The 23,342-nt window shown below is 32.0% G+C and overlaps 1 protein-coding gene across 2 annotated transcripts in view; it reads left to right on the top strand.

Moving 5' to 3' along the window:
* LOC108907217 (dual specificity tyrosine-phosphorylation-regulated kinase 4) overlaps nucleotides 1–23,342 on the top strand; it is a 151,018-nt gene that overhangs the window by 69,276 nt on the left and 58,400 nt on the right. For both annotated transcript variants that reach the window (XM_018710794.1, XM_018710793.2), the window contains exons 3-4: nucleotides 1,130–1,208; nucleotides 2,081–2,136. In XM_018710794.1, the coding sequence (XP_018566310.1) occupies nucleotides 1,130–1,208; nucleotides 2,081–2,136 (135 nt within the window). The remainder of the gene's footprint in view (nucleotides 1–1,129; nucleotides 1,209–2,080; nucleotides 2,137–23,342) is intronic.

Raw genomic sequence — 23,342 nt, 5'->3', positions numbered from 1 at the left:
CCACTAATTTTCCTCATCTGACTATTAAAAAATACAAGTTTTCTCAGAAAGTAGATTAAAAAATCTTCAATTTCCATTTTGGTAAAATTTATTTAACCTATTATATCTTGAGTGATTGGCATTCGAAAAGTTCAGTGTTCATAAATTAAGTTTCTAACAGTGTTATATCAAATTAATTTGTCCGTTTTCTAATCTAATCTATTTTATGAGGCAAATAGTAAGTTGGTGATCGACATGAATAAGAAATCAAAATACAGAAAAATTAAAATGTAAAATAGAGAAACAAACTACTAAATCTCCAAACTTAAATCCAATAAACTTTCATATTCATTCATAAATATTTTATGTAAAATTACATATTAGATAATGGTATAACTAATGAGTTACTTTGACACCACAGAGTAAACCCACATTAATCCTGTAATTTTCTTTAACCTACACATAATGTAAATTTACAAATCGATGTATGAAATACAACACCTAAGAAACAGAGAACGTACATAGTATTTTTAAGAAATAAGGAAAATTTATCTATTACATTTTTCTCTGGATATGGTGAATCTTTGAATAATTTTACTGTTCACTTTTAACAACTTTATACTGAAAACAAAACATAGTGTAATTAAAAATAAATAAAATTAATTAACCAGTAATTCACAAATACTGAAACCTGTGTGTAAAAGTTAAGCAAAGTTCAGTACAGTTAATATTGATGTTTCATATACAGTTAACATAATTCACATAAAATCAAGTAGTTAAAACACTGTGCTGCATTACGACGCCACAAATGAATTAAAACATGTGGTCTACTAGACCGCTAGAAGAGTATTCTATACACACACATACACGATAATACAACACTAGATTGTTACGATGTACGACTCATTTGTATTCTTTGGGTGTAAATACATTGCAAATATGTAAAAAAAATATATCAATGTGTGGAATTATCCATAATTCTTCTAATTCTAATTCTTTAAGTGAATACATGATTCTTGTAACAGCATCTACTTTCTAGGATAACTTATACTAACTGCTATTGAGTTCTTTTTCTTTAAAGTTAAAATGCAGCTGCAAATTCTCCACCATACTTATCCTCCCGCCTGATACGTTTTATTCTGTTTTCCAGACCATTCAGAGTAACAAAGACTCGTTCTCGTCGGACTATGGATCCCATCTGCATCAAACAAGTAGTTCGTCTAGCAAACATTTAAGCAGTTCCNATAGTAAGTTGGTGATCGACATGAATAAGAAATCAAAATACAGAAAAATTAAAATGTAAAATAGAGAAACAAACTACTAAATCTCCAAACTTAAATCCAATAAACTTTCATATTCATTCATAAATATTTTAATGTAAAATTAAATATTAGATAATGGTATAACTAATGAGTTACTTTGACACCACAGAGTAAACCCACATTAATCCTGTAATTTTCTTTAACCTACACATAATGTAAATTTACAAATCGATGTATGAAATACAACACCTAAGAAACAGAGAACGTACATAGTATTTTTAAGAAATAAGGAAAATTTATCTATTACATTTTTCTCTGGATATGGTGAATCTTTGAATAATTTTACTGTTCACTTTTAACAACTTTATACTGAAAACAAAACATAGTGTAATTAAAAATAAATAAAATTAATTAACCAGTAATTCACAAATACTGAAGCCTGTGTGTAAAAGTTAAGCAAAGTTCAGTACAGTTAATATTGATGTTTCACATACAGTTAACATAATTCACATAAAATCAAGTAGTTAAAACACTGTGCTGCATTACGACGCCACAAATGAATTAAAACATGTGGTCTACTAGACTGCTAGAAGAGTATTTTATACACACACATACACTCATGATTCTTGTGACAGCATTTACTTTCTAGGATAACTTATACTAAATGCTATTGAGTTCTTTTTCTTTAAAGTTAAAATGCAGCTGCAAATTCTCCACCATACTTATCCTCCCGCCTGATACGTTTTATTCTGTTTTCCAGACCATTCAGAGTAACAAAGACTCGTTCTCGTCGGACTATGGATCCCATCTGCATCAAACAAGTAGTTCGTCTAGCAAACATTTAAGCAGTTCCTGCCACAACGGAATTTCCAGAAGCTCTTTTATCCGTACAGATGTAAGTTACTACTAGCGATAATTTATTATCTCTCGTCGTGGTTGCGGCGCTGGGTTTTAAGTCTATTGTTGTGGACAAAGGGTTTTATTATGCGTTGGCCGTTTTTGCCGATACGTTCCGTCTAGATTCTGTTTTGATAACGATAGCGGTTCGTTTGCAATGCAAATCCTCTGGTCAATAACTTAAGCGGTCTAAACGAAGTAGGAAACAGTTAACATTGCTTCCAAATTGAACGGGAGTGATGATATAGAGAAAAAAATTAATGCGGATTGCAATCTGTTATCGTTAAGAAGGCTGAGTCTTTTTCTGACAGAAGAAATTATTGATCAACGCATTGTATCCATTCATATTTGGAATATTAATGCTACAAGCTTTAGGTCCTTATGTAGCACCATTAATTTACAACGAGCGACATCCAAAGCGAGTTATTCCTCAATTCACATTTGACATATAAAATTGTTCAACTGGGTTTCAGAAAGTGAATATCTACATATTTCAGTTGCAACAGCTATTGTTCTGTTGAAATAGCCCTGTATTTCTATTGTACGGGGTGTCTTTAATTGAAGAGACCCAAATGCTACAAGATAATCTTTTGGACAAAATACGATAATTGAACCAACGGATTTGTGTTGAGTAAAATGTAGTTTTATAATCTGACTTACGTCATTGCAAGGAGCCAACTTTTGAGAACTCGAAATCATATCATCATAATCATAATATTCGCGATTGCTAAATAAATGCGCCATTTTCAGAAGAAGAAAACTTGGAAATATGGCTATTAAATGTACTTTCGAAAAACAGCACAGCAATCGCTACAACAATGTATTACAAACTGACTTTCGAATACAGTCCGGCTTCATAAGAAACCTATAAACTCGTAAAAAGTGTTATAGAATTTTTTGTCAATATCCGCCGCGATAAAATACATGTATTTCAGCAGTTCCAAAACAGTTTTAAACACATTTTTAATTATCTTTTTTCTCTATGACCTCAAACTTCCGATGCAAGTTTGTGACATCAGTTAACTCTTAGTTTTTGCTCCTTTTTCATCCCTTTATATTTTTGACATAAGTTCATTAACACCCTGTAATTATACCAACCAGTGTCGGAGATGCTGGATGAAACTATAAATAGGAAGCTAAGGATTTGGACATTTTGGAATATCTATTTGATTATTTAGTTCGTGATTGTTTTATAAAGGAAAAAGATCTCTTCCATTCTATTCACAAACGAATTATTTTCGAGTTATTTTTTTACCCTAAAACAAAGCTGTTAACAAAATTGAATAAATCTGAAACAATTATAAAACTGCGAATTTTACAAAAAAAAATATGAATACTTACATATTTTAAATACAATGCATACATTAAAAGTTGGGATAGATCAGTGGCGTACAAATTTCCCCTTTGTTATCCCTCAGAAAACTGAATATTTCTACGCGTATGTTTTTTTGTTCTTAATAATTGTATGGTATTTAATATATTGTAATCGCAACGAAGAATATTTCTTAAATGTTTTACTTTGCGAAACACGCTCAGTTTTCGAGTTATTTTCTATTTATTCAACTATACAGCAAGCTTATTTTATTCTAAAAAAATAATTCGTTTAGGAATAATATGGAAGAGATTTTTTTCTCTCTGAAGTAGAATTGTGAATTAAATGATCTTTCAAAATATTTAGTGCCGTCGAAATTCTGGGATTCTCGGTATCTCCGTCACTGGTTGATAAAAGTATATACAAATTTAGTGAAATACAACCTTTATTTTATAGTTAAAGCGCCAACCAAAGTTTTGTTGATCTACGTCAGGTGTTTTTCGGGATATTTGCAAATCTGTGATGTTTTTAACTTAAAACTTAAACACCCTGTGACTTGATAATGACGCAATTATNCAGTCCAGCTTCATAAGAAACCTATAAACTCGTAAAAAGTGTCATAGAATTTTTCGTCAATACCCGCCGCGATAAAATACATGTATTTCAGCAGTTCCAAAACAGTTTTAAACACATTTTTAATTATCTTTTTTCTCTATGACCTCAAACTTCCGATGCAAGTTTGTGACATCAGTTAACTCTTAGTTTTTGCTCCTTTTTCATCCCTTTATATTTTTGACATAAGTTCATTAACACCCTGTAATTATACCAACCAGTGTCGGAGATGCTGGATGAAACTATAAATAGGAAGCTAAGGATTTGGACATTTTGGAATATCTATTTGATTATTTAGTTCGTGATTGTTTTATAAAGGAAAAAGATCTCTTCCATTCTATTCACAAACGAATTATTTTCGAGTTATTTTTTTACCCTAAAACAAAGCTGTTAACAAAATTGAATAAATCTGAAACAATTATAAAACTGCGAATTTTACAAAAAAAAATATGAATACTTACATATTTTAAATACAATGCATACATTAAAAGTTGGGATAGATCAGTGGCGTACAAATTTCCCCTTTGTTATCCCTCAGAAAACTGAATATTTCTACGCGTATGTTTTTTTGTTCTTAATAATTGTATGGTATTTAATATATTGTAATCGCAACGAAGAATATTTCTTAAATGTTTTACTTTGCGAAACACGCTCAGTTTTCGAGTTATTTTCTATTTATTCAACTATACAGCAAGCTTATTTTATTCTAAAAAAATAATTCGTTTAGGAATAATATGGAAGAGATTTTTTTCTCTCTGAAGTAGAATTGTGAATTAAATGATCTTTCAAAATATTTAGTGCCGTCGAAATTCTGGGATTCTCGGTATCTCCGTCACTGGTTGATAAAAGTATATACAAATTTAGTGAAATACAACCTTTATTTTATAGTTAAAGCGCCAACCAAAGCTTTGTTGATCTACGTCAGGTGTTTTTCGGGATATTTGCAAATCTGTGATGTTTTTAACTTAAAACTTAAACACCCTGTGACTTGATAATGACGCAATTATGTTGGGCTAATGTTTATTTGACCCAATTATCATATTTTGGTCCCAAGTCTATCAGGTAGCATTTGTGTTCTTTCATTTAAATACACCTTCTAGATTTCACCTTTTCTTTTAATTTCACATCATGTATAACAAAAATGGAGACAAAGACAATTGTTTATGAAAGAAAATAATCTTTGGCGCCTTATTAGTAAACACTCTGTCTAATTCTAATATCTATATAACATTCTGTATAATTCTAATTCTAAATCGTATTATTTTTACAAAATACTAATTTGTATCGACATAATAAAAGCTATGTAAAAAAGTGAATTTCGTTGAATTTACACTGTAAAAAAATTTCACTCAATTTTACTCAATTTCTGTCCACACCCGATTAAGTGAAATATTCACTCTATTAATATCAGTACAACTAAAATTTTATGAGTGAAACTATTGCAGCAGAAGTGAGTGAATTTTACACAACTATCAAGTATGTGACTTTTGACTCTATTCTGAGTATGTAAAACCAATTAAGATTGACTTTTTCTCTAAATTTAATTATTATTGAGTAATCGTTTACCCAGACTTGAGATTGCCTAACGGGGAAGATGGGAATAGACAAAGACAACGTATAGCAACCATAGAAAGGGGTGGGATCACGTAATAATAAAGATATTTACTCCGGTTTAGGTACAAGTATACACTGAAAGAAATGCGTTTTATTCTTTATTAGAATTCTACATACCATTATAAGACCATTGTATACTATATGTGACAGTTAAACAGGTGAATATTGGATATAAAACGCGTATTGCTAGCACAGTTGTATAGTGACTATAAACCTTATTCTTTATTAAATTATTGTATAACTAGTATACAACGTTTTAACTGTTATTAAAGTGTTCCATATCGTTATTAGAACATCTAGTACTGGTTATAAGTTTTATAATTATAAATGTATTAAACTGTTGTATACTCTGTATGAGTTAAAAACATATGTCATTATGTTTTCAGAAATTTTATTGGATAACTGTAATTACAAGCTAAAGTTCTAATGTAAACATACATAAAACATACTTTTAAGCACTAAAAATGATGACAAATCGCTCCCAAAACTGTCCAGTTTATTTTCTTAGCAACGATGCACCCGTATTTTCTTGTATTACATGAGAATTTGCACTATAACTCTTCCACCTTAAGAATGAAGCATCCCCAGAAAGGTTGAGCTTCTTTCCATATAATTTTATTTCCTCTGGTTGATTGACTTTATACCCATGCTTTTCTTTGTTAACCTTCTGTTCCTCCATCTTATGTAAAACTTAACATCAGCGATTTCTAATAGGACCTACAAAATAATAATTTTTAAGATTTAGACAAGATTTACATTTGAAAAAACAAAACAATTACAAGCCATAAAACAGTTAGATACTTACATAATAATTTTCCATTTCACACAACGAGATATGATCATGTATCCCACAAAACATGTGCATATACTGTCCATTTTCATCAAACTAGACGTGTGTAAGTCGATGCACAGCGGACTGTCGGAAATTTTACGATTGTTGTATTTTCTCTTCTTGAGTAAAGATAATAAAGACGTTGTGGTTTTGTGTGTTTATTTTGACAATGATTGAACATCTATGGACAATAAAAGTGGACTGTATAAGACAGTTGAGTACCGTTCTACTTCATGCATAGCATGCTACTGAAATCTTAGAAAGAAGGGATGAGCTCGTGCGGCGAACCCTAAATCAGCGGCTGGAATAGCCAGGGTTCTTATTGAGTCGGCGCACTTCGCTCTCGGGTCTGACATATGATTATTATTACAAGACTATGAATATAACTTAACAACGACCATAACCGATTATGCACCGAGAGGTGACGATCACTTAACCATTATAAGATGCGTTTTACACGTTAAAAACGGAAACATATTCAGTATAAGAACGAATAATTCTGTTAATACAATTGTTATATACAAATTCGGATACTGGTCTTTATACAACAATTCTTCCCTACTATACAATTGGAATATAAGGTCTATAACACCTAATAATGTATAAGTAATTCATTATAACCTTTATTTCATAGATGCATAAGATGTATTAAGCACCTTCTAGTTAAACTGATTGAATAATGAGTATGGAGATGATTGCTTTTTTTAATAAAAGTTGTATATTGGTTATAAAAATTTTAATATGCGCTATACACATTATTCTAGATAAACAGTTTAATAAGCCCATTTCTTTCAGTGTACCAAATACGAGCTTATCTGGAGAATTTAGTTAACGGGTACCTATATTTCAATTAAACTACCCTGTTTTAGTTCAAATATTATCACAAATGAGTAAAATTATCGAAATGCTCAATATTGACTGAAAATATACTCAATCATTTCAGTCTCATGTACTACTGTGCACACAAAATTTATTATTCAGTAATTAATAAAACATTTTTAAATTTAGACGAGGAGAACCCTACCTTATTTTTAACATGATTTGTTTGTACACCTTGTATTATGCAATCAAAAAACATCAAAACTTCGCACATCAACATGTATCTAAGGGCGCATCCGCATAACACGAAAATAATAGGGGGGGGGGCGAATTTCTTAACGACCAATCAAATAGTAAGTAGTTTTTCCATTTCGACCTAAATCCAGGGTAATTCCGCAAGACGTAAACGCACCCCAACGGTTTCTTATAACTTTCCGAGAACTTATTAACATGCCAGGCAAATCTGGTGCAACGCAGCGGTTGTACGTTTGACTTTTAAAGCGCCCAACATAAAAACCTCCTCACTAAAATCGTCTTAAATATGCACCGCCAGAGCTAAAAGCAATGCATTCGCACGACCAAAAGCTTAAAATAGAAACTCGTGCGCGACTTTGTTTCTGCCTCATCAAGTACGCAAACCCGTGCCTAACTTAGTTTTTCAGTTTGTTCAGTTTGTTGCTTTTTATTGCGGCTTTAATGCGGCTCATATTTATTGCAGTTTACAGTAAACGTCCTGGAATAATATTTTCATGTCGGAATGTTATATAACGGGGCGCACGTGGATAAACCACAATTTTATCGACTTTAAAAATGCGGATTTTAAGAAATTTCACCACTGAAATGCATGGAAACGTTATTTAATTTTTTTTGTCGGTTTTGTTTCAAAAATATAACCAGGACGGAAGTTATAAGTACAGAGCCTTAAAAGTGCATACCTACATAATTTGGAAAATGTAATAGTTTTTTTTTTACGAAAAAATAACAAAAAAGTTATTTAAAATAATAGATGTTTAAGATTTTTTAACGGAAAACTTGTTAAGAACCGCTGATTTTACTTTAGCAATTACGCACAACGTAGATCAAGTGTAGTGTACCTATGCGGTGTTGCCGGTTATACGAAACTTTTTAAGTGCAACTTTATATAAAATAGGGTGAAAAAATTATAATGAACAATAGTTTTTTCAGGCGACACGTCAAAGAAACTAAGAAATATCTTCATAAAACCAAGATCCTCCTGCCCTTTCCATTTCTATCTGCACTAACAAAGTATTTCTATGTACATAAATACTGCACTTTTATTGATGGATGGACTACAAAATACATAAGACAAAACTTCGGAAAATGTTTGCCATACCTTTTTGTTTTTTTAATCATGAAATACTTCTTTTATTTTAATATCAATGCGCATATAAAATTTTTGCCGCACGTGCACATTAATTGTACACTTTTTAAATATAACCGCCATATTTCAATTGAATACACCTTAATTCATTCAAAATCTTAATTAAACTTAACGGCACTTTGAAGAAATACACCGTCTGTGAAAATAACAAATCGACACAATAACCCATCATCAAAAGTGATCTGACTAGGTTTCTGTATCATATTGACTATGTTGGAAACATCATTACGTGCTTTTCCAAGTTTCTTGGAATAAGATTTCGAAATCTGTCATTCGATGGTAACTTATGCTAGGAAAATGACTGCTAAACTTAAAGTCTTGTCTTTTAAATAGACACAAATAACGCGATTATTTGAAAACCATAACTTCCTTAAAATTGCAAATCATGTGCTTCCGCAATTTTTTAGGGAGCAAATTTTTGGGAATTGTTCTGATTAAATTTGTTTTTAATTAATCGGAAATTTCTTATAGATTCAAAAAATTAAAAAAGAAAGAAACAGATCAGATTTACAAAATATGTTTTTGAAAATTTAACTAATTACCAGAAAACCCGTGAATAGATCTTTCACAGAAAAAATAACAAGATACACCCGAAAAAAACTGGTTATAAAGTAAAAAAAAAATATATTACAAAATGAATTTCGCGATTCTGATCTCAAGTATGTAATCAACGACCCCGAAAACCCCCGTATACCAAATTTGGCACGAATGTGTTATTTTTTGAAAATTTGGTCGGCCATCTTGGATCCGCCATCTTGAATTATGGAAGATTAACCTCGGACCCGTGATTAGCGATCCCGAAAACCCCCGTACAGCAAATTTGGCACGAATGTGTTATTTTTTGAAAATTCATGATATCTGATCTTAATTGACGTTTTTTTGAGGTTAGAAAAAGAACCATCAATTATGACCAAGGATTCACGTTCGGCGGGGTCTTAACCATATAAATGAAGATTTGAATATAGAAAATATTTTTCTTTAGCGCTTTTTCGTGAATTTTTGCTATTTGTGACCTGTTTTTTGAGGTTAGGAAATTCCTGTGATGTTATAGCTCAATTATGACACCGGATTCTGATCAGGAGGCAAAAATACTACGAATAACATATGTCGCATGAAAAGTACAGATAACTTTTTTTGTGTGGCTGTGTTATCTTCCACATGAACAGCGGATATCAAAATGTACGAGTACACGTGACTAGACTGATATCAGAAAAAATACTTTCACAAGTTTCACCCTGTGTAGTATATGACACAAGATTTCAAGTTACTGTAAAATTTTCACAGTGACTCATAACTGAATGAAAAAAATATCTCCGATAAATATAGCGACTGTGCAAATCCTCAAATAGAGACGCTAATAAACGTAATAACAAAGATTTTTGACAAATATGAAAGTTATGACCATTCTAGTCGGGTAAAACTTGGGCTAATTGGCATTATTTCTTAAAATGTAACTTATAAATAAGCTCCTAACCAAATATAGAAACAGAAATGTTATTGAAATGGTGTCAAACTCTATATTTCCAAATCTTATACTGGAACGTTTCTGATCGTATCAGTTCTTGAAATATAACAATTTTCAAGCTTGAGAAGAATTTAATTTAAATCTTTTAAGTCACTGCGTTAACGTGATAAGCAGTTTTCCACGCGTATATCTCCATTATCCTTAAACCCCCACCATTTATCACACATTGAACTTGAAATTTCATAAGCACCTATTTGCATAGCACTTATTCAACTTCCTGAACACACTGCATCAGCTGTAAATAAATCATGAGGTAGAGGGGTTTCCAATAACGCGGAGATAAGCTATTTATCTATATATCATTTCCGCTTTGTGATTGTTTTCCTATACTTTAGTGCTAAGGCGAAAAATCCTCTGATAAAACCAAACATTTTTGGTTGGATATCATCTGGATTTAGATACAGCTTAATACTTCCTTCCTATAAAAAATACCACCGTAATCTAAAAATTATTTATAAATTCTATCTAGTTCTGGTAAACCATATGACGCAAAAATAATTAAAAAACAAGAATTAATACTAGCCTTATAAAGCAAAATAATGAGTTTTCTCGAAAATAACGTTTTTTCGAATAAAATACAAGAGATATTTTTCATTTAGCTAAAATTACGAGTCAAACGAACTTATCAAATTTCCAAAATATTCAGTGGCGTCGAAATTTTGGAGTTCTTAGTAACGGTGGGTCCGCCACTGCTTAACATAACTGCATGCAGGTTCAGTTTTTTGTTTTGTTTTTTGTCAACGAAGTTGTCTGTTTTATGTCAAACATTCCTATACAGGATGATTCAGTCATAATGTCATTAATTTTAACGGAAGATAGGGAAAATGAGTAGAACAAGAACACCCTATAAAAAAAATTTAAAATGCATATTTACGATGAAAAATAATATTTTCAAATCACTATTTAAACCCCCTATCGGACCGCTCCTGACCTCTGACCTACATCGAGAGTGAATCTTGAACTACTACACTGTTCGGTGACTAACCTAACTTTAATATTTTTAACGTTTTCACTGTTTTATAGGCTTTGTTCAGCGAATGGTTGGACCGGTCAAAGTTGTTCAGCGCACAAATATTTCGTTGGTTAGCCCAATCAGCTGATTGGGAATATTGAACAGGTTTTAATACAGTTACTAAAGGCCGTTCAGCGAATTGTTTGACTAAAGAAGTTTGACCGAACTAGTCCGACCATTCACTGAACACAGCTATAATTGATTATGGGTTTTTAGTATTACATATGTTCAAGTAGGTAATTATTCCGTTTGTAGTACGTATACTTTATTGGACTTTTCAGAGTTGTATGGTACCTACTTATTTAAAATGACAGGTACGGCTAAAAAATATTCAACTATTCGTCCATAAAGTCTTAATATAGTCGAGATCCGTTGCACTTTGATTTTCAAAGCAATTGGACGAGACGACGACTAGGAAATCAGCTGTTTCGCTGCAACGTCCGATCGCTGTGTACTCTGCCGGCCAGCGCGGCGCGTTCCCTATTACGAAGTGGAGCGCCGAGTTAACGGGAGTTAACTTAAGTTTGCTTAATTTTTAAAAGGTCGAGAAAACAATTTTTTTTTCGATTTTCTGTCTTCATTAGGCATTCCAAATACGTGGTTAAAATTAATGACATTATGATTTAATGACCCTGTATATATTTGTGTTTTCTGTGGCATTAAAGAAATAACAGCCTTTATCTCGAAAACTAAGCAGTCTCGGAAATATGTTCATAGGAATTGTTCCCTCAAAATTGAACAAAAATTCCACTACTGTAGATTTTTTCCAACCATTTCCGAAACACTGTCTATTTACACGATATGCTAATGTAGCCCCCATAATAATACTAATATACTGTCCCCCTCCACATAATTTAGACAGGTACAACAAATGGAGTTGTTTCGTGCGTTTGCCGGATTTTAGAAAAATTATAAACCAGCTACCTTGATAAAAGTGATAATAGATAATAAATGGCCTCATACGTGACTTCCCTTGGAACTAGCTGCTGTTATCACGAACTTCTAGTCTTATTCCAGTTATTAATGCCCCTTTTAGAGCTACAAATGGCCGGCATCGGTCTGTGTAGGAACGAAAGGAAGTTATAAATGTAAATCTATTGAACTGCAGCGCTATTATCCCGTCATTAATCAATTTCAAATTAAATATTCGTTATCGGAGACCTCGCGCAAAGCGGCTGCCTTTGAGGGAGTAAAAATGAACCGCCTTAAGCGTTTCAGTTAATAGTCCTATAAATTAGTGGAAATATTTGGAAATGCCAGAATTTTATGCCTTCCTGATAATATTTATACATCCTACGAAATGCGCAAAGCTGAGTCATCATTTTAAGGTAAATCGTGGACAAAAATATATAATTTAATTTCAAATTTAAAAAAATTTGCTATTAGGTAACTTGTTGCTCTATTCCTTGTTTGGCAAAGTTCTATGTTGAATTAAAAAAAAATGTAACGCAAACTTTTTTTTAAATTTATTTTTGAAATATACAGAAACTACTAATTGCTTTAATGAACAGCTTTGAAATAACGTCTTTCGAAAACTCGTTATAAGATGTTGATATTGCCAAAAACCTTTGGTTAAATGAACAAAAAATTATGCAGCGGTTTCTTCTTAACAGACCTTTTTAGTAGTGATGTCACAGACGCCAAATAATAGGCAACCCCATAGGATACATTATCATCAAGAATTTCTCAGTATTTTTGCTAGATCGACCTCATGTAAAAAAACAATGTCTTCTTTGTCATGACCTTAAATATACCGATATTCTGGCAATATTAGAAATATTTAAGAAGTTTCAAACCCCAAGTGACAAATTAAAAGAATTAAAGAATTTATATAGTATTTAAATTTATAGAACAATTTTGACTTTTATAGTAATTAATAAATTAAAATTATATCAATTATTTCATGTAAGCGAAGTAGCCTCGTCACAAGATATCATTCAAGAAAAGTTTGGTTAGGGGTAAGAGTACCTCTATAACAAACCACTTAAAGAAATAAACACTCGATAAACACACTACAGCACCAAGAAAAATAATAAAAATACTTAATAGAGCTAAAAAATGCCAAAATTAAACAAAAAAAGAGAAAATACGCTAATGATGACAGCGATGATATATCAACAAGATCTCACTTGCATATGAGGCTATTCTTCTCGAGCATGTGCATTAGGAATAACACAGCTAATGTTAAATTTTTACTTTATTTTTTAGGAATATTCTTTTATATCATTTTTTGTAAGTTTTAAGCACATTAGTGCATCTATTTCACGAAACACGTGTTGATTGTTCTTAAATACTTCTAATTGTAAAAATAAATTAATTTGAAGTTGTTAATTTTTATAGCATCTATTTAAATTGACAATTTGTTGCGGATTGCCTAAATAAGTGACGTCACACTAATAGAGTCTATTTAATTTGACAAATTGCTTCAATACTATGACTCCTTATTTTAGAAGATTTAATTTTTCAAGACAATTTGACAAACTATCATTATTTTCTTTGCCCAAGAAGTAAGATTGCCAAGAGATCAAGTTGTTCCAGACTTAAAACCAAATCTTATTCTGAAACTCCAGGTATGATAGAAGAAACATGTGAATTATCAAAAACTTCAGCCACTTTTACTGTTAATAGAGGAGCATTAATTGCACTTTTCTGCCACTGAAGTAGACTGCCAATCCCCATTCAATTTGATGGAGGTAGAATTGCTTACCAAAATCTGCTCGTAACATATTTTTACTATAAACGTCAACATTTTTACTTCGTTTTTCGCCAATTTTAATAACATTTCGCAAACTAGAATTAAAACTATTTGAGATGTATTTTCGTTGCACTAAAATCTGTCCTTCGGGATGCTACATGCATACTTTAACCAGTTTAAAAATATGCCTGGAAATATTCTTGGCTCTTGCACAATTATTACATAATAAAATACTTCAGTGGCAATTTAATTTCACACGTTAAAATTAACGGTCCGTACACGTTTACTTTCCACCCACATCTTGTAATTTCCCACTATTTAAAAAAAAAAACGCGTTTATTTTATAATTCTATCAAAATAAGTAACTAATAACTATGAATTTTGTCTGTTGCTATAGAAAGCAGAAGATATTAGTTCTGTAAAATCTAGTTGCCTTGTCATAAGTTATACAGGGTGGGTAAAAAGTTTAATTAAGATATTTCAAAGGGCTGTAAGTATCAATTCAACAAACCAACTCAGTCAAAAAATAAAAAATCTTTATTAGAGCAACATTAATAATATTAAACAGAAAAATTAATAACAAATGTTCAAAATTGCTACCTTTGAATTCAACACATATACAGGGTGATTTCACTTTAAATACAGAAACTGCAGGTATATATTAGTTGTCAAAAAAATAAGTAGAGTTTGCGATGAACGATTTGAATGAAATTTATTACAACGTATTCAATTAATTTGACCTTTTATTACCAACAATGGTCATTAGAATTAAAAAAAAAAGCAGATCACTGTAGAAAATAATTACGGGAACTTTTCACCCACCCTGTATGTATGTTATACTTTTTTGCCAATTTTCTTTCGTCACTGGTTCATCAGTCAGTCTTTCTCTTTCCGACCCTAGCCATATTATAACTATACATATTCCATGGCAGGAAAACGTTCAGTAAAAGTTTTTTTAAATCGCTACGAGAAAGAAATTTATTAAACAGATTACCGATATGACCCTTTTCTAGTTCAGTGACTAAACTTCCGTTTTTATAGCTAGACAATCCTTTTTTTAGGAACTTGATAGATAAATCCAAGTGGTTTTCTTTCTTAAGCCCTAAAATAGTTCTTTCTGATCCTCATCCAATTCTCATCCAAACAAAAAGCATGTTTCTTCCGGCGCAATAAAGAGAAATAGTTCAAAGCCTTCATTTGTTACTTTATCAGAATCCAGATCTCTATTTTGGACATTTTAATAAAATACAGGGTGGCCAAATGAAAGCGAAACGGAGGCATTTTCAGGAACTGCGTCAAGATTGTAGAAAAACGCTCAGACCCGTCGATTTTAGATTAAAGGGGGACATTCTTTGCTGGTATTTTTGACTCCGCTATTTTCACCCCTCAAGCAAGGGTAAGCATCACCCCAAAATATTTAAATGGCATTGGGGGTTGAGTAATATTTCTTTTGAAAGCTCTTACAATTCTCTTTACAATAGACTTTAAATTTTATAATACTTTCGTAAAAAAAAACACAATTGTAAAGAACAGAAATTAATGCTATACACACACAATGAACGTAAAATTAGTGGATTCCAAATTCTTTTCTAGTATTATTTGGAAGCGTTGGTTGGTAGTTTATTTAATTGTGTTTTTGAAAATTAAACACTATATTTTATTCCATTGCGGAAAGGGTAGATATCATTTCGCTTTACTTTATGAATAAATGTGCGAATAGAACAGCTCAGCTATTTAATCAACAACATCAAGATCGACATGTCAGGAGGAAGTATGTTCTTGAGTTAGTAAAAAAATTTCAAGTGACAGAGAACGTAGCCAATAAAAAACGAGAAATTGAAAAACCTATAGTTAATAAAGCTAGTGAAGTTGCAGTTTTGGAACAAGTTCATCTTGATCCTTCATTAAGTACGAGGCACTGGCATCTGTGTCTGGGATCAATTGAACTAGCACACAAATCATTTTGAAGAAAATAAATTCCATCCATACAAAATACATTTAGTCCAGGAATTTTGTGCAATAATGAGTGAGCGAGCAGGGAACGATCCACAGTTCCTTTTTAACATCTGTTTTTCTGATGAATGCAGTTTTTTCTTGAACCGAACGGTAAATCGTCACAATTGCTGCTTGGTCCGATTCAATCCCAAGAGTTTTTCACGAGGTGCCTACACAGCAACCGGAAAAATTAAATGTATGGGCTGGAATTTTCGGTGACCGGCTGGTGGGTGCTTTTTTTCTACCTGGTAATTTAACTGGCCAAGTGTATTTGCAATTACTGAAATACGCTATTGACCCTGTCTTGACTGATATTATTGAAAATGTTCGAGAGTATGGTGAAGATCATTTGATTTTTCAACAGGGCAGTGCGTCTCCGCATTATGCGTTAATTGTTCGTCAGTATTTGGACTAACGTTTTCTACGGATTTGGATTGGGAGAAGAGGCAGCGTTGAGTGGCCTCCACGATCACCGGATTTATCGCCCCTTGATTTCTTTTTGTGGGGATAACTAAGAAGTAAAATCTATAAAACACAGCCAGCGTCGCTGGAAGATTTGCGTCAAAGAATCGTCGACGAATGCCGTTGAATCACTCCGGAAATGCTTCGAAATGTGCGCGAACGTTTCGAACAAAATCTTTATTCTTGTATTAATCAACTAAGTAGTAAGTAAGCTACTAAACATAATTTAAATTTTAAAATGTAAATATTTTTCAAAGTATTGGGCGGAATTATAAAATTTAAAGTATGTTGTAAAGAGAATTGTAAGAGCTTTCAAAAGAAATATTACTCAACCCCCAATGCCATTTAAATATTTTGGGGTGAAAGTGGTGGAGTCAATAATACCAGCAAAGAATGCCACCCTGTATATGGTTCTGTTTGAGTTTGATATAAATTTGAGTAGATTTATAATAGTCTGTAAAATTCACGGAAACAGGTAGAATATTTTTTTCTAATTATGTTTTCTTAAATTTGCATAGAAACAGGGAAGTCCAAGAAATATTTATTATATTATTTCGCTTTCTTTAACTTTAAAATTTAGATAAATCAAAAAAAGGTACACAATTAATCACAAACTTCACTTTCCATTTGGTCGAGTCAGTAGAATTATTATAGCTTCGAAAGCCATCAACACTTTCGATCCTGTTATCAAAATTGGAAAAAATGCAATTATTGATTATTCTTTAGCAGTCTGCGTAGATATTTTATTACTTTTGCCGACGTTTTGAATTGCATAAATAACACGCATGTTTTCCATTCTCTCCATCCACACAAACAAAGAAACACCTCATCATCTGATGAAAATAAGACACGATAGTTTCTTCACAGTCTCTCTCAGCAATTTCCAAGAACCAGACGTGCACGCTTTTTATCCTCACGTACTAATATGCAATTATTATTTTATTATTTATGATTAGCAAAGGAAGCGAAACGGCTTGCTAAATCCTAGAGTGGGTGGTAGGAAGAGCCTTGATACGTCGAGAATTAACGGTCGCTCGAATTAAGAGATTAGAGGTGAATGCATTTGGTACGAACGTGATGGATAGCTGTCGTATAGTCTAACGATTTTGCCATGTACCGTTTTTGACGTGACCCTTGGCTCCTTGGTTTGATTGGCAGTATCGAAAACCATGGAGAATATTCGCACACAACTTGAAACATCGGCAAATTAAACCTGGTAATATGGCAATAAAAATGTAAGCAATAGCGGTACTGCGAGAAATGTTTTAAAAATACTTTCATCTATTTTCTCGCTAAATCGAGAACAAATAATCAATGTTGAGTCAACAATTTTCGGTATTACTTTACAGGAAATTATCTAATTCTTAGAGATTTCACGTTGCTTTCTTAGAATTAAGCGTTGGTTAACAGTGATGAGTATACATAACGTGATTTTAGTACCAATGTTGTGAACGGTGAAAAAAAATTGAGCTACGGCAACCCAACCGAGAAAAGAAATACCCACTAATTAATTTATATTGTTTGGTTCATAAAATATGGCTTTCATAACAGCTTTTCTTATAAAGTCGTTAATTTCATTGACCAATGCGTCTTGTGCCCACGTATTACGTTGAATCTAAGTAGGAACAGCTGTGTATTATGAAATATATCCTATAAATATGAATTAACAACACAAAGCAAACTAATTGCGACATTTAGTAAATTAATTCGCAAAGACTTGCAAAATTATTATTCAATTTACTGCTTGAATAGATGCTGCAAAATCAAAGAAAACTCAGTGAAGAACAAAATGAATATAAAGATTGTTTTATAGAAAATAATCAGTACCATGAAAAAAATACAGAATTCGACACCAAACAAACCTTCGGCACATAGGGAATGAATGTAATTATCATATATTCAGAACTGCACACCATTATCGACGTATCAACAACACTCTACCAAATCATTGTTACAAATTTTTCCTGTTTTGCCTTTGAAAATTACGTCTCTGCGTACAAATACACCCTTGTGCCTTGGTTTACATGTTTTTAAAAAAAATCCACCTCAATCATTTCGACCGGACAACCCCTGCGCACAGCGCAAATTATACCCCTTATACACGTATCCATTTTTCTAACGTCTAGCGTTACACTACCGATTTCTTAAGCATTTCCAACGCTAAAATTTTATTCTTGTACTAATCAAGCTATTACTTCTTGAGTATTTGTAAAAGTAATAATAAAATAAACATCATATTGATATTTCTAGCTACGGAAGCAGACAAATTAAAGCTATCAAAAATTATTCAAAACCAAATGTCATTTTCAATTCTGAAAAGGAAAACAGTGTAGGATAATAACAATCTATTCCATTATCATCTTTAATCTTCTGCGCGGTAATTTTTCGCAGGCGTTTTTGTATTCTGCGCACAACGTGTTTGTTCACCATTTTTTTAAATTTCATTTTAGGAAAGAATTGCATCTAAAAATGGCAAAAATCCATATTTCACTAAAAAAAAGTTAAATTTACAGGGTCAAAAAATTTTTTGAACATTTTTGCTCCCATCTACTTTTGTACCGCGCAGTCATCGAAAAAATTAGAGGGAACATTGCTCTTCTGTCTATGAAAAAATTGTAAAAATATAAGTTTTAGGAAATTTTGTTGCGATATCAAATAAGTATACAGGGTGCTCTGAAAGTCCGTCAGGAAACTCCGGAAGGTGATTCTATGGATTAAAATAATAGCAGTATGTAATGAAAATTTTTTTTCGAATTGTCAATTGTTTGCAAGTTACAGCTTGTCATTCATTTATTTTTATGTTTCTATTTAAATAACTTATTTCTTTCAAGTTCGATTAGTATCTCATTTGGCACACCCATTTAGTAGACGAAGCAATATTGGACCAGTCAGAGAAAAGTGTCATTATGCGCCGCTAGATGGCACTTTACCTAGAACTCAAAGAGTGACCACAAAAATCGCCCGTTTTTTTCACAATTCGCAAAGAACTAAAGAAAATAGATAAAAATATGTTTTTGGCCTCAAATTACTCGTCGTAAAAAATTAAGATGAGCATAGCTTTTAGTTTTTTGAAAATTTTCAAAAATCTTATTTAGGGGTTGAAAAGACGCCCAAAATGAAGAATTGAATATTACCAATAAATACCAATAAAAACTATTAGCATGTGAATTTTTCTATTTAATGATTCTTGATAAAAATAAATATTTATTCTCATGACTGAAATAAGCATGTTGAATTAGAAAATTCATCCTTAAGCGCGCTCAGGGGGTGGAATCATCCCCAAAAATAGAGAATATCAGAAATAATTGTATAAATTCCAAAAAAATATATATTAAGATAATTCACATGCTAATAGTTTTTATATCAATTGGTAGGTAATATTCAAATTCAAAGGTGATTTTTAAAATTTTCAAAATACTAAAAGCTATGCTCATTTCAGTTTTTCACGACAAGTAATTTGCGACCAAAAACATATTTTTATGTATTTTTTTTAATTCTCTGTGAATTGTGAAAAAACGGGCGAAAATCACAGGTTTTTTGCGGTCACTCTTTGTTTTGTTCACAACTTTTTTCTCTTGCTAGGCATCCCAGAAATTTAAACATTATTGGAAAGAGAAACAATATCAGAACAATTATGTACTCTTAATTCAAGCCGATAAATGTAATCGTTTACCAGGAAATCGCTATTAATGTGTTATTAAACATCCAATTTTTGATAATTCTTTCTACAATTAATCAAGTTGCCATGCTGTAATACCATCTCTAGTAAAACCAGCTTAGTAGTAAATACAATATTTCTAGTAAATTTCTTATCCTCATCTTATTTTTCCACAACAATTTTTATTGCAATTCGTAACAGCAAAATTACTAATGATATTTATTGGAAGCATGGCAACGTGATTAATTACAGAAAGAATTATCAAAATTTTGATGTTTAATAATACATTAATAGCGATATCCTGGCAAACGGTTAAGTTTATCGGCTTAAATAAAGAGTGCATAATTTTTTCTGATATTATTTCTCTTTTCAATATTGTTTAAATTTTTGTGATATCTAGCAAGAGAAAAAAGTTATGAGCAAAACAAATTTTGAGTTCTAGGTAAAGTGCCCTCTAGCGGTGCCTAATGAAACTTATATCTGACTGGTCCAATAGAGCTTCATCTACTTACTGGGTGTGCCAAATGAGATACTAATCGAACTTGATAGAAATAAATTATTTAAATAGAAAATTGACAATTCGAAAACAATTTCATTAGATACTGCTATTATTTTAATCCGTAGAATCACCTCCCGGAGTTTCCTGATGGACTTTTAGAACACCCTGTATAATAAAAGAACAAATGGCTGTTAAATTTCGGAGATATGAACCAAACCTTTGTTTTTTTAAATGGTACACCCTGTATATTTGTCGCTTTTTGAGATTTGTCTGCCTTGTTGACATCTATTTATGATTCGTTGTCTTAAATCTGCTACATTTTCAACTGGTGTTTAATTTTTTTTAAACTATTAATTCCATTAGAAATTATTTTAAAATTAAATATGAACAAAAAAATATATAACTCGAAAATGGTTTATTGTATGAAGAAAATGCAAGAGACCTTTTTTATTAAAAATATGACAGTAAATTAATGGCGACGATAAATTTTTCTGAAAATCCAGTGGTGTAGTTTTTCTGAGGGTTTTTATGACAAAGGTCCCCTAAATCTCCGCCACTGATTGACATATTCATAAAGAAATATACCGAATTATTAGCTTTAATTAGTTACATTATTTCCAAGTTTCGTCAATTTACATCAGCACAAATTAATACGGTTTATGGCATTTTTTTTTCTAATTCCCGTTGACCCAGTTTTAAGGGAATCTAATTTTGAAGGGACTCGTTATATTTAGAATGTCAAGGTACTTAATTCCAGGATAAAATTTATCGTGGACCGCGGCAATTTAGCACCGGCACGTATATCTCACGTTGAACGTAACAACTTGGAACTTTAAGGTCAGAGTTGGAACACCCCCTTACATTTCGCCCACGGTTTGCAGCACCCTCGGGTGGCATCAGATCGTCTGTCCTTTGTGAGAGGCAATTCAATTTAGCAGAAAATGCGAGAAAATTGAAATTTACGTCGAGGTTTCACAAGTCCGAACACGTTCGTTGTTTATAAATAACTCGGACTATAATCGGCTTTATTATCTCGCCACGGATCAAAGACGCTGCCGGTCGGATCAGAAATTAAAAAAAAAGTTGATGGAACGAAGGTTTTTAATTTTAAAATATTGGATACGTTGAAGGCATCGGAAAAGTGAAATATGTTTTGTTTGCTAATGTTTTACGAAGAATTCGTGTTCTATATACAGGGTGTTACAAAACTGTACCACGTCCTATTGAGGGTCTCCTTTCTCTCATGAAAACAAGGCGATAAGTCATATAATAACCAAGGGCCTACAAATGCTCTATTATCGAGGTACTTAAAATTAAATATTTCGGAAAAGAATTAAGAAAAAAGTTGGCACTGAATACTGCTTCGGGATTGAAAATAACGCTCATATACTACAGTTTGGATCAGGACGGCATCAACTTCGAATCCAATTTTCGCTGGAAAACACCTCAAGAAAAGGAAATAGTGGTACGTAAAAAAAAACACTCAGACACGGTCCAATTCCAGATACCAACACCAACTGAATTGCGTATTGCTGGACAGCTTAGTACCTCGTGTTAACCGCCGCACGGTTGTCACATTGCTCGATATGAATTTTATCGAATTTTAAATTTATTACAACGCTAAGTATTTTTGAGGATCAAGCATAAAGAAGTTAAAAAAAGTGACGAACATTATATTTTATGGTATTCTATGTAAGCAGTTATGTCAATATTCCTTAATTAATCGAACTTTGGTACATCAAGTTGGAGATGTTGATAATTTTTTTTCTCGGAAATGGTTAAGCTTAGGACCCACGTCATATAAGGTTTTTTTTTGTTTATTTTAATGTATTCTATAGTCTGTTAAAATTAAGGGAGTCAAAATTCTAACACCCTGTAGTGAAGTATATTAAAAGTTAGTGTATATTTGTGCTAATTATATCTTACTCTTATATGTTTATATTTTCTGTTATGCTTTGGTAGGGTTATAGAGATATAATGTTTGATAGTCTATGGGTGTATTGTATAATATGTGCAAGACTTGATTTGTTAGGAAATGACAATAATACTTTCTAATACATTGAGCTTGACTCTTGACCTCTCCTGGTTATATCCCCCTTTCTGCAAGAAATAGACTCATCAGATTACAATTGACACTTTGGATATATTCATACAAAATTCTCTCGCATTTATAAGATTCATACAACTTTTTTCTCTTTCCAAAAATAGCAGATGTAAGTAGGGAGCACAGTATAGGAAACACACTATAGTAGAATCGTAATCGATGCAAAGTAGGGCAAAAAGTTGTCGCTCTTTTATCAAAGGAAAATCATGTCATCATTTTTAGGAGGCGTTAGATGAACTATTTCAAATTTAAAATGAAATTGAATGTAAAATCTAAAATACCGCTGCATACGCACTGTGTTCTGGTACTAGCTGTAGTCGCCCAGGTGCATCTAGTGTACAAAGTGGTCGGTTATACGTCAAATACTAATCTGGTCGTATATTAAAGAGCGTCTCCAAAAAACAAGTAAACAACAGTGGCGCATACAGAGGTAAAATGTAGTACATATGTGAAATTTAAAAAACAAATTGGATTTGTAATGAATTACATTTAAAATACATAGTTTATGAGAATAAAGGAATTTTTGTAGGAACAAGGGTGCCAGACGTGAACTGATCCCTTCGTCCCTTCATAATGTATAAATAAATTATTCATTTCTAAAACCCTTAAAAGCGTATGGCACTGGATCCCTTGACAGGCATTGATTCATTACTTTGCATCGAA

The sequence above is a fragment of the Anoplophora glabripennis genome, unplaced genomic scaffold (assembly GCF_000390285.2).
Source record: "Anoplophora glabripennis isolate ALB-LARVAE unplaced genomic scaffold, Agla_2.0 scaffold303, whole genome shotgun sequence".
Taxonomy (NCBI): domain Eukaryota; kingdom Metazoa; phylum Arthropoda; class Insecta; order Coleoptera; family Cerambycidae; genus Anoplophora; species Anoplophora glabripennis.
The sequence above is the reverse complement of the archived record's forward strand: the minus strand, read 5'-3'. Positions and strand labels throughout refer to the sequence as shown.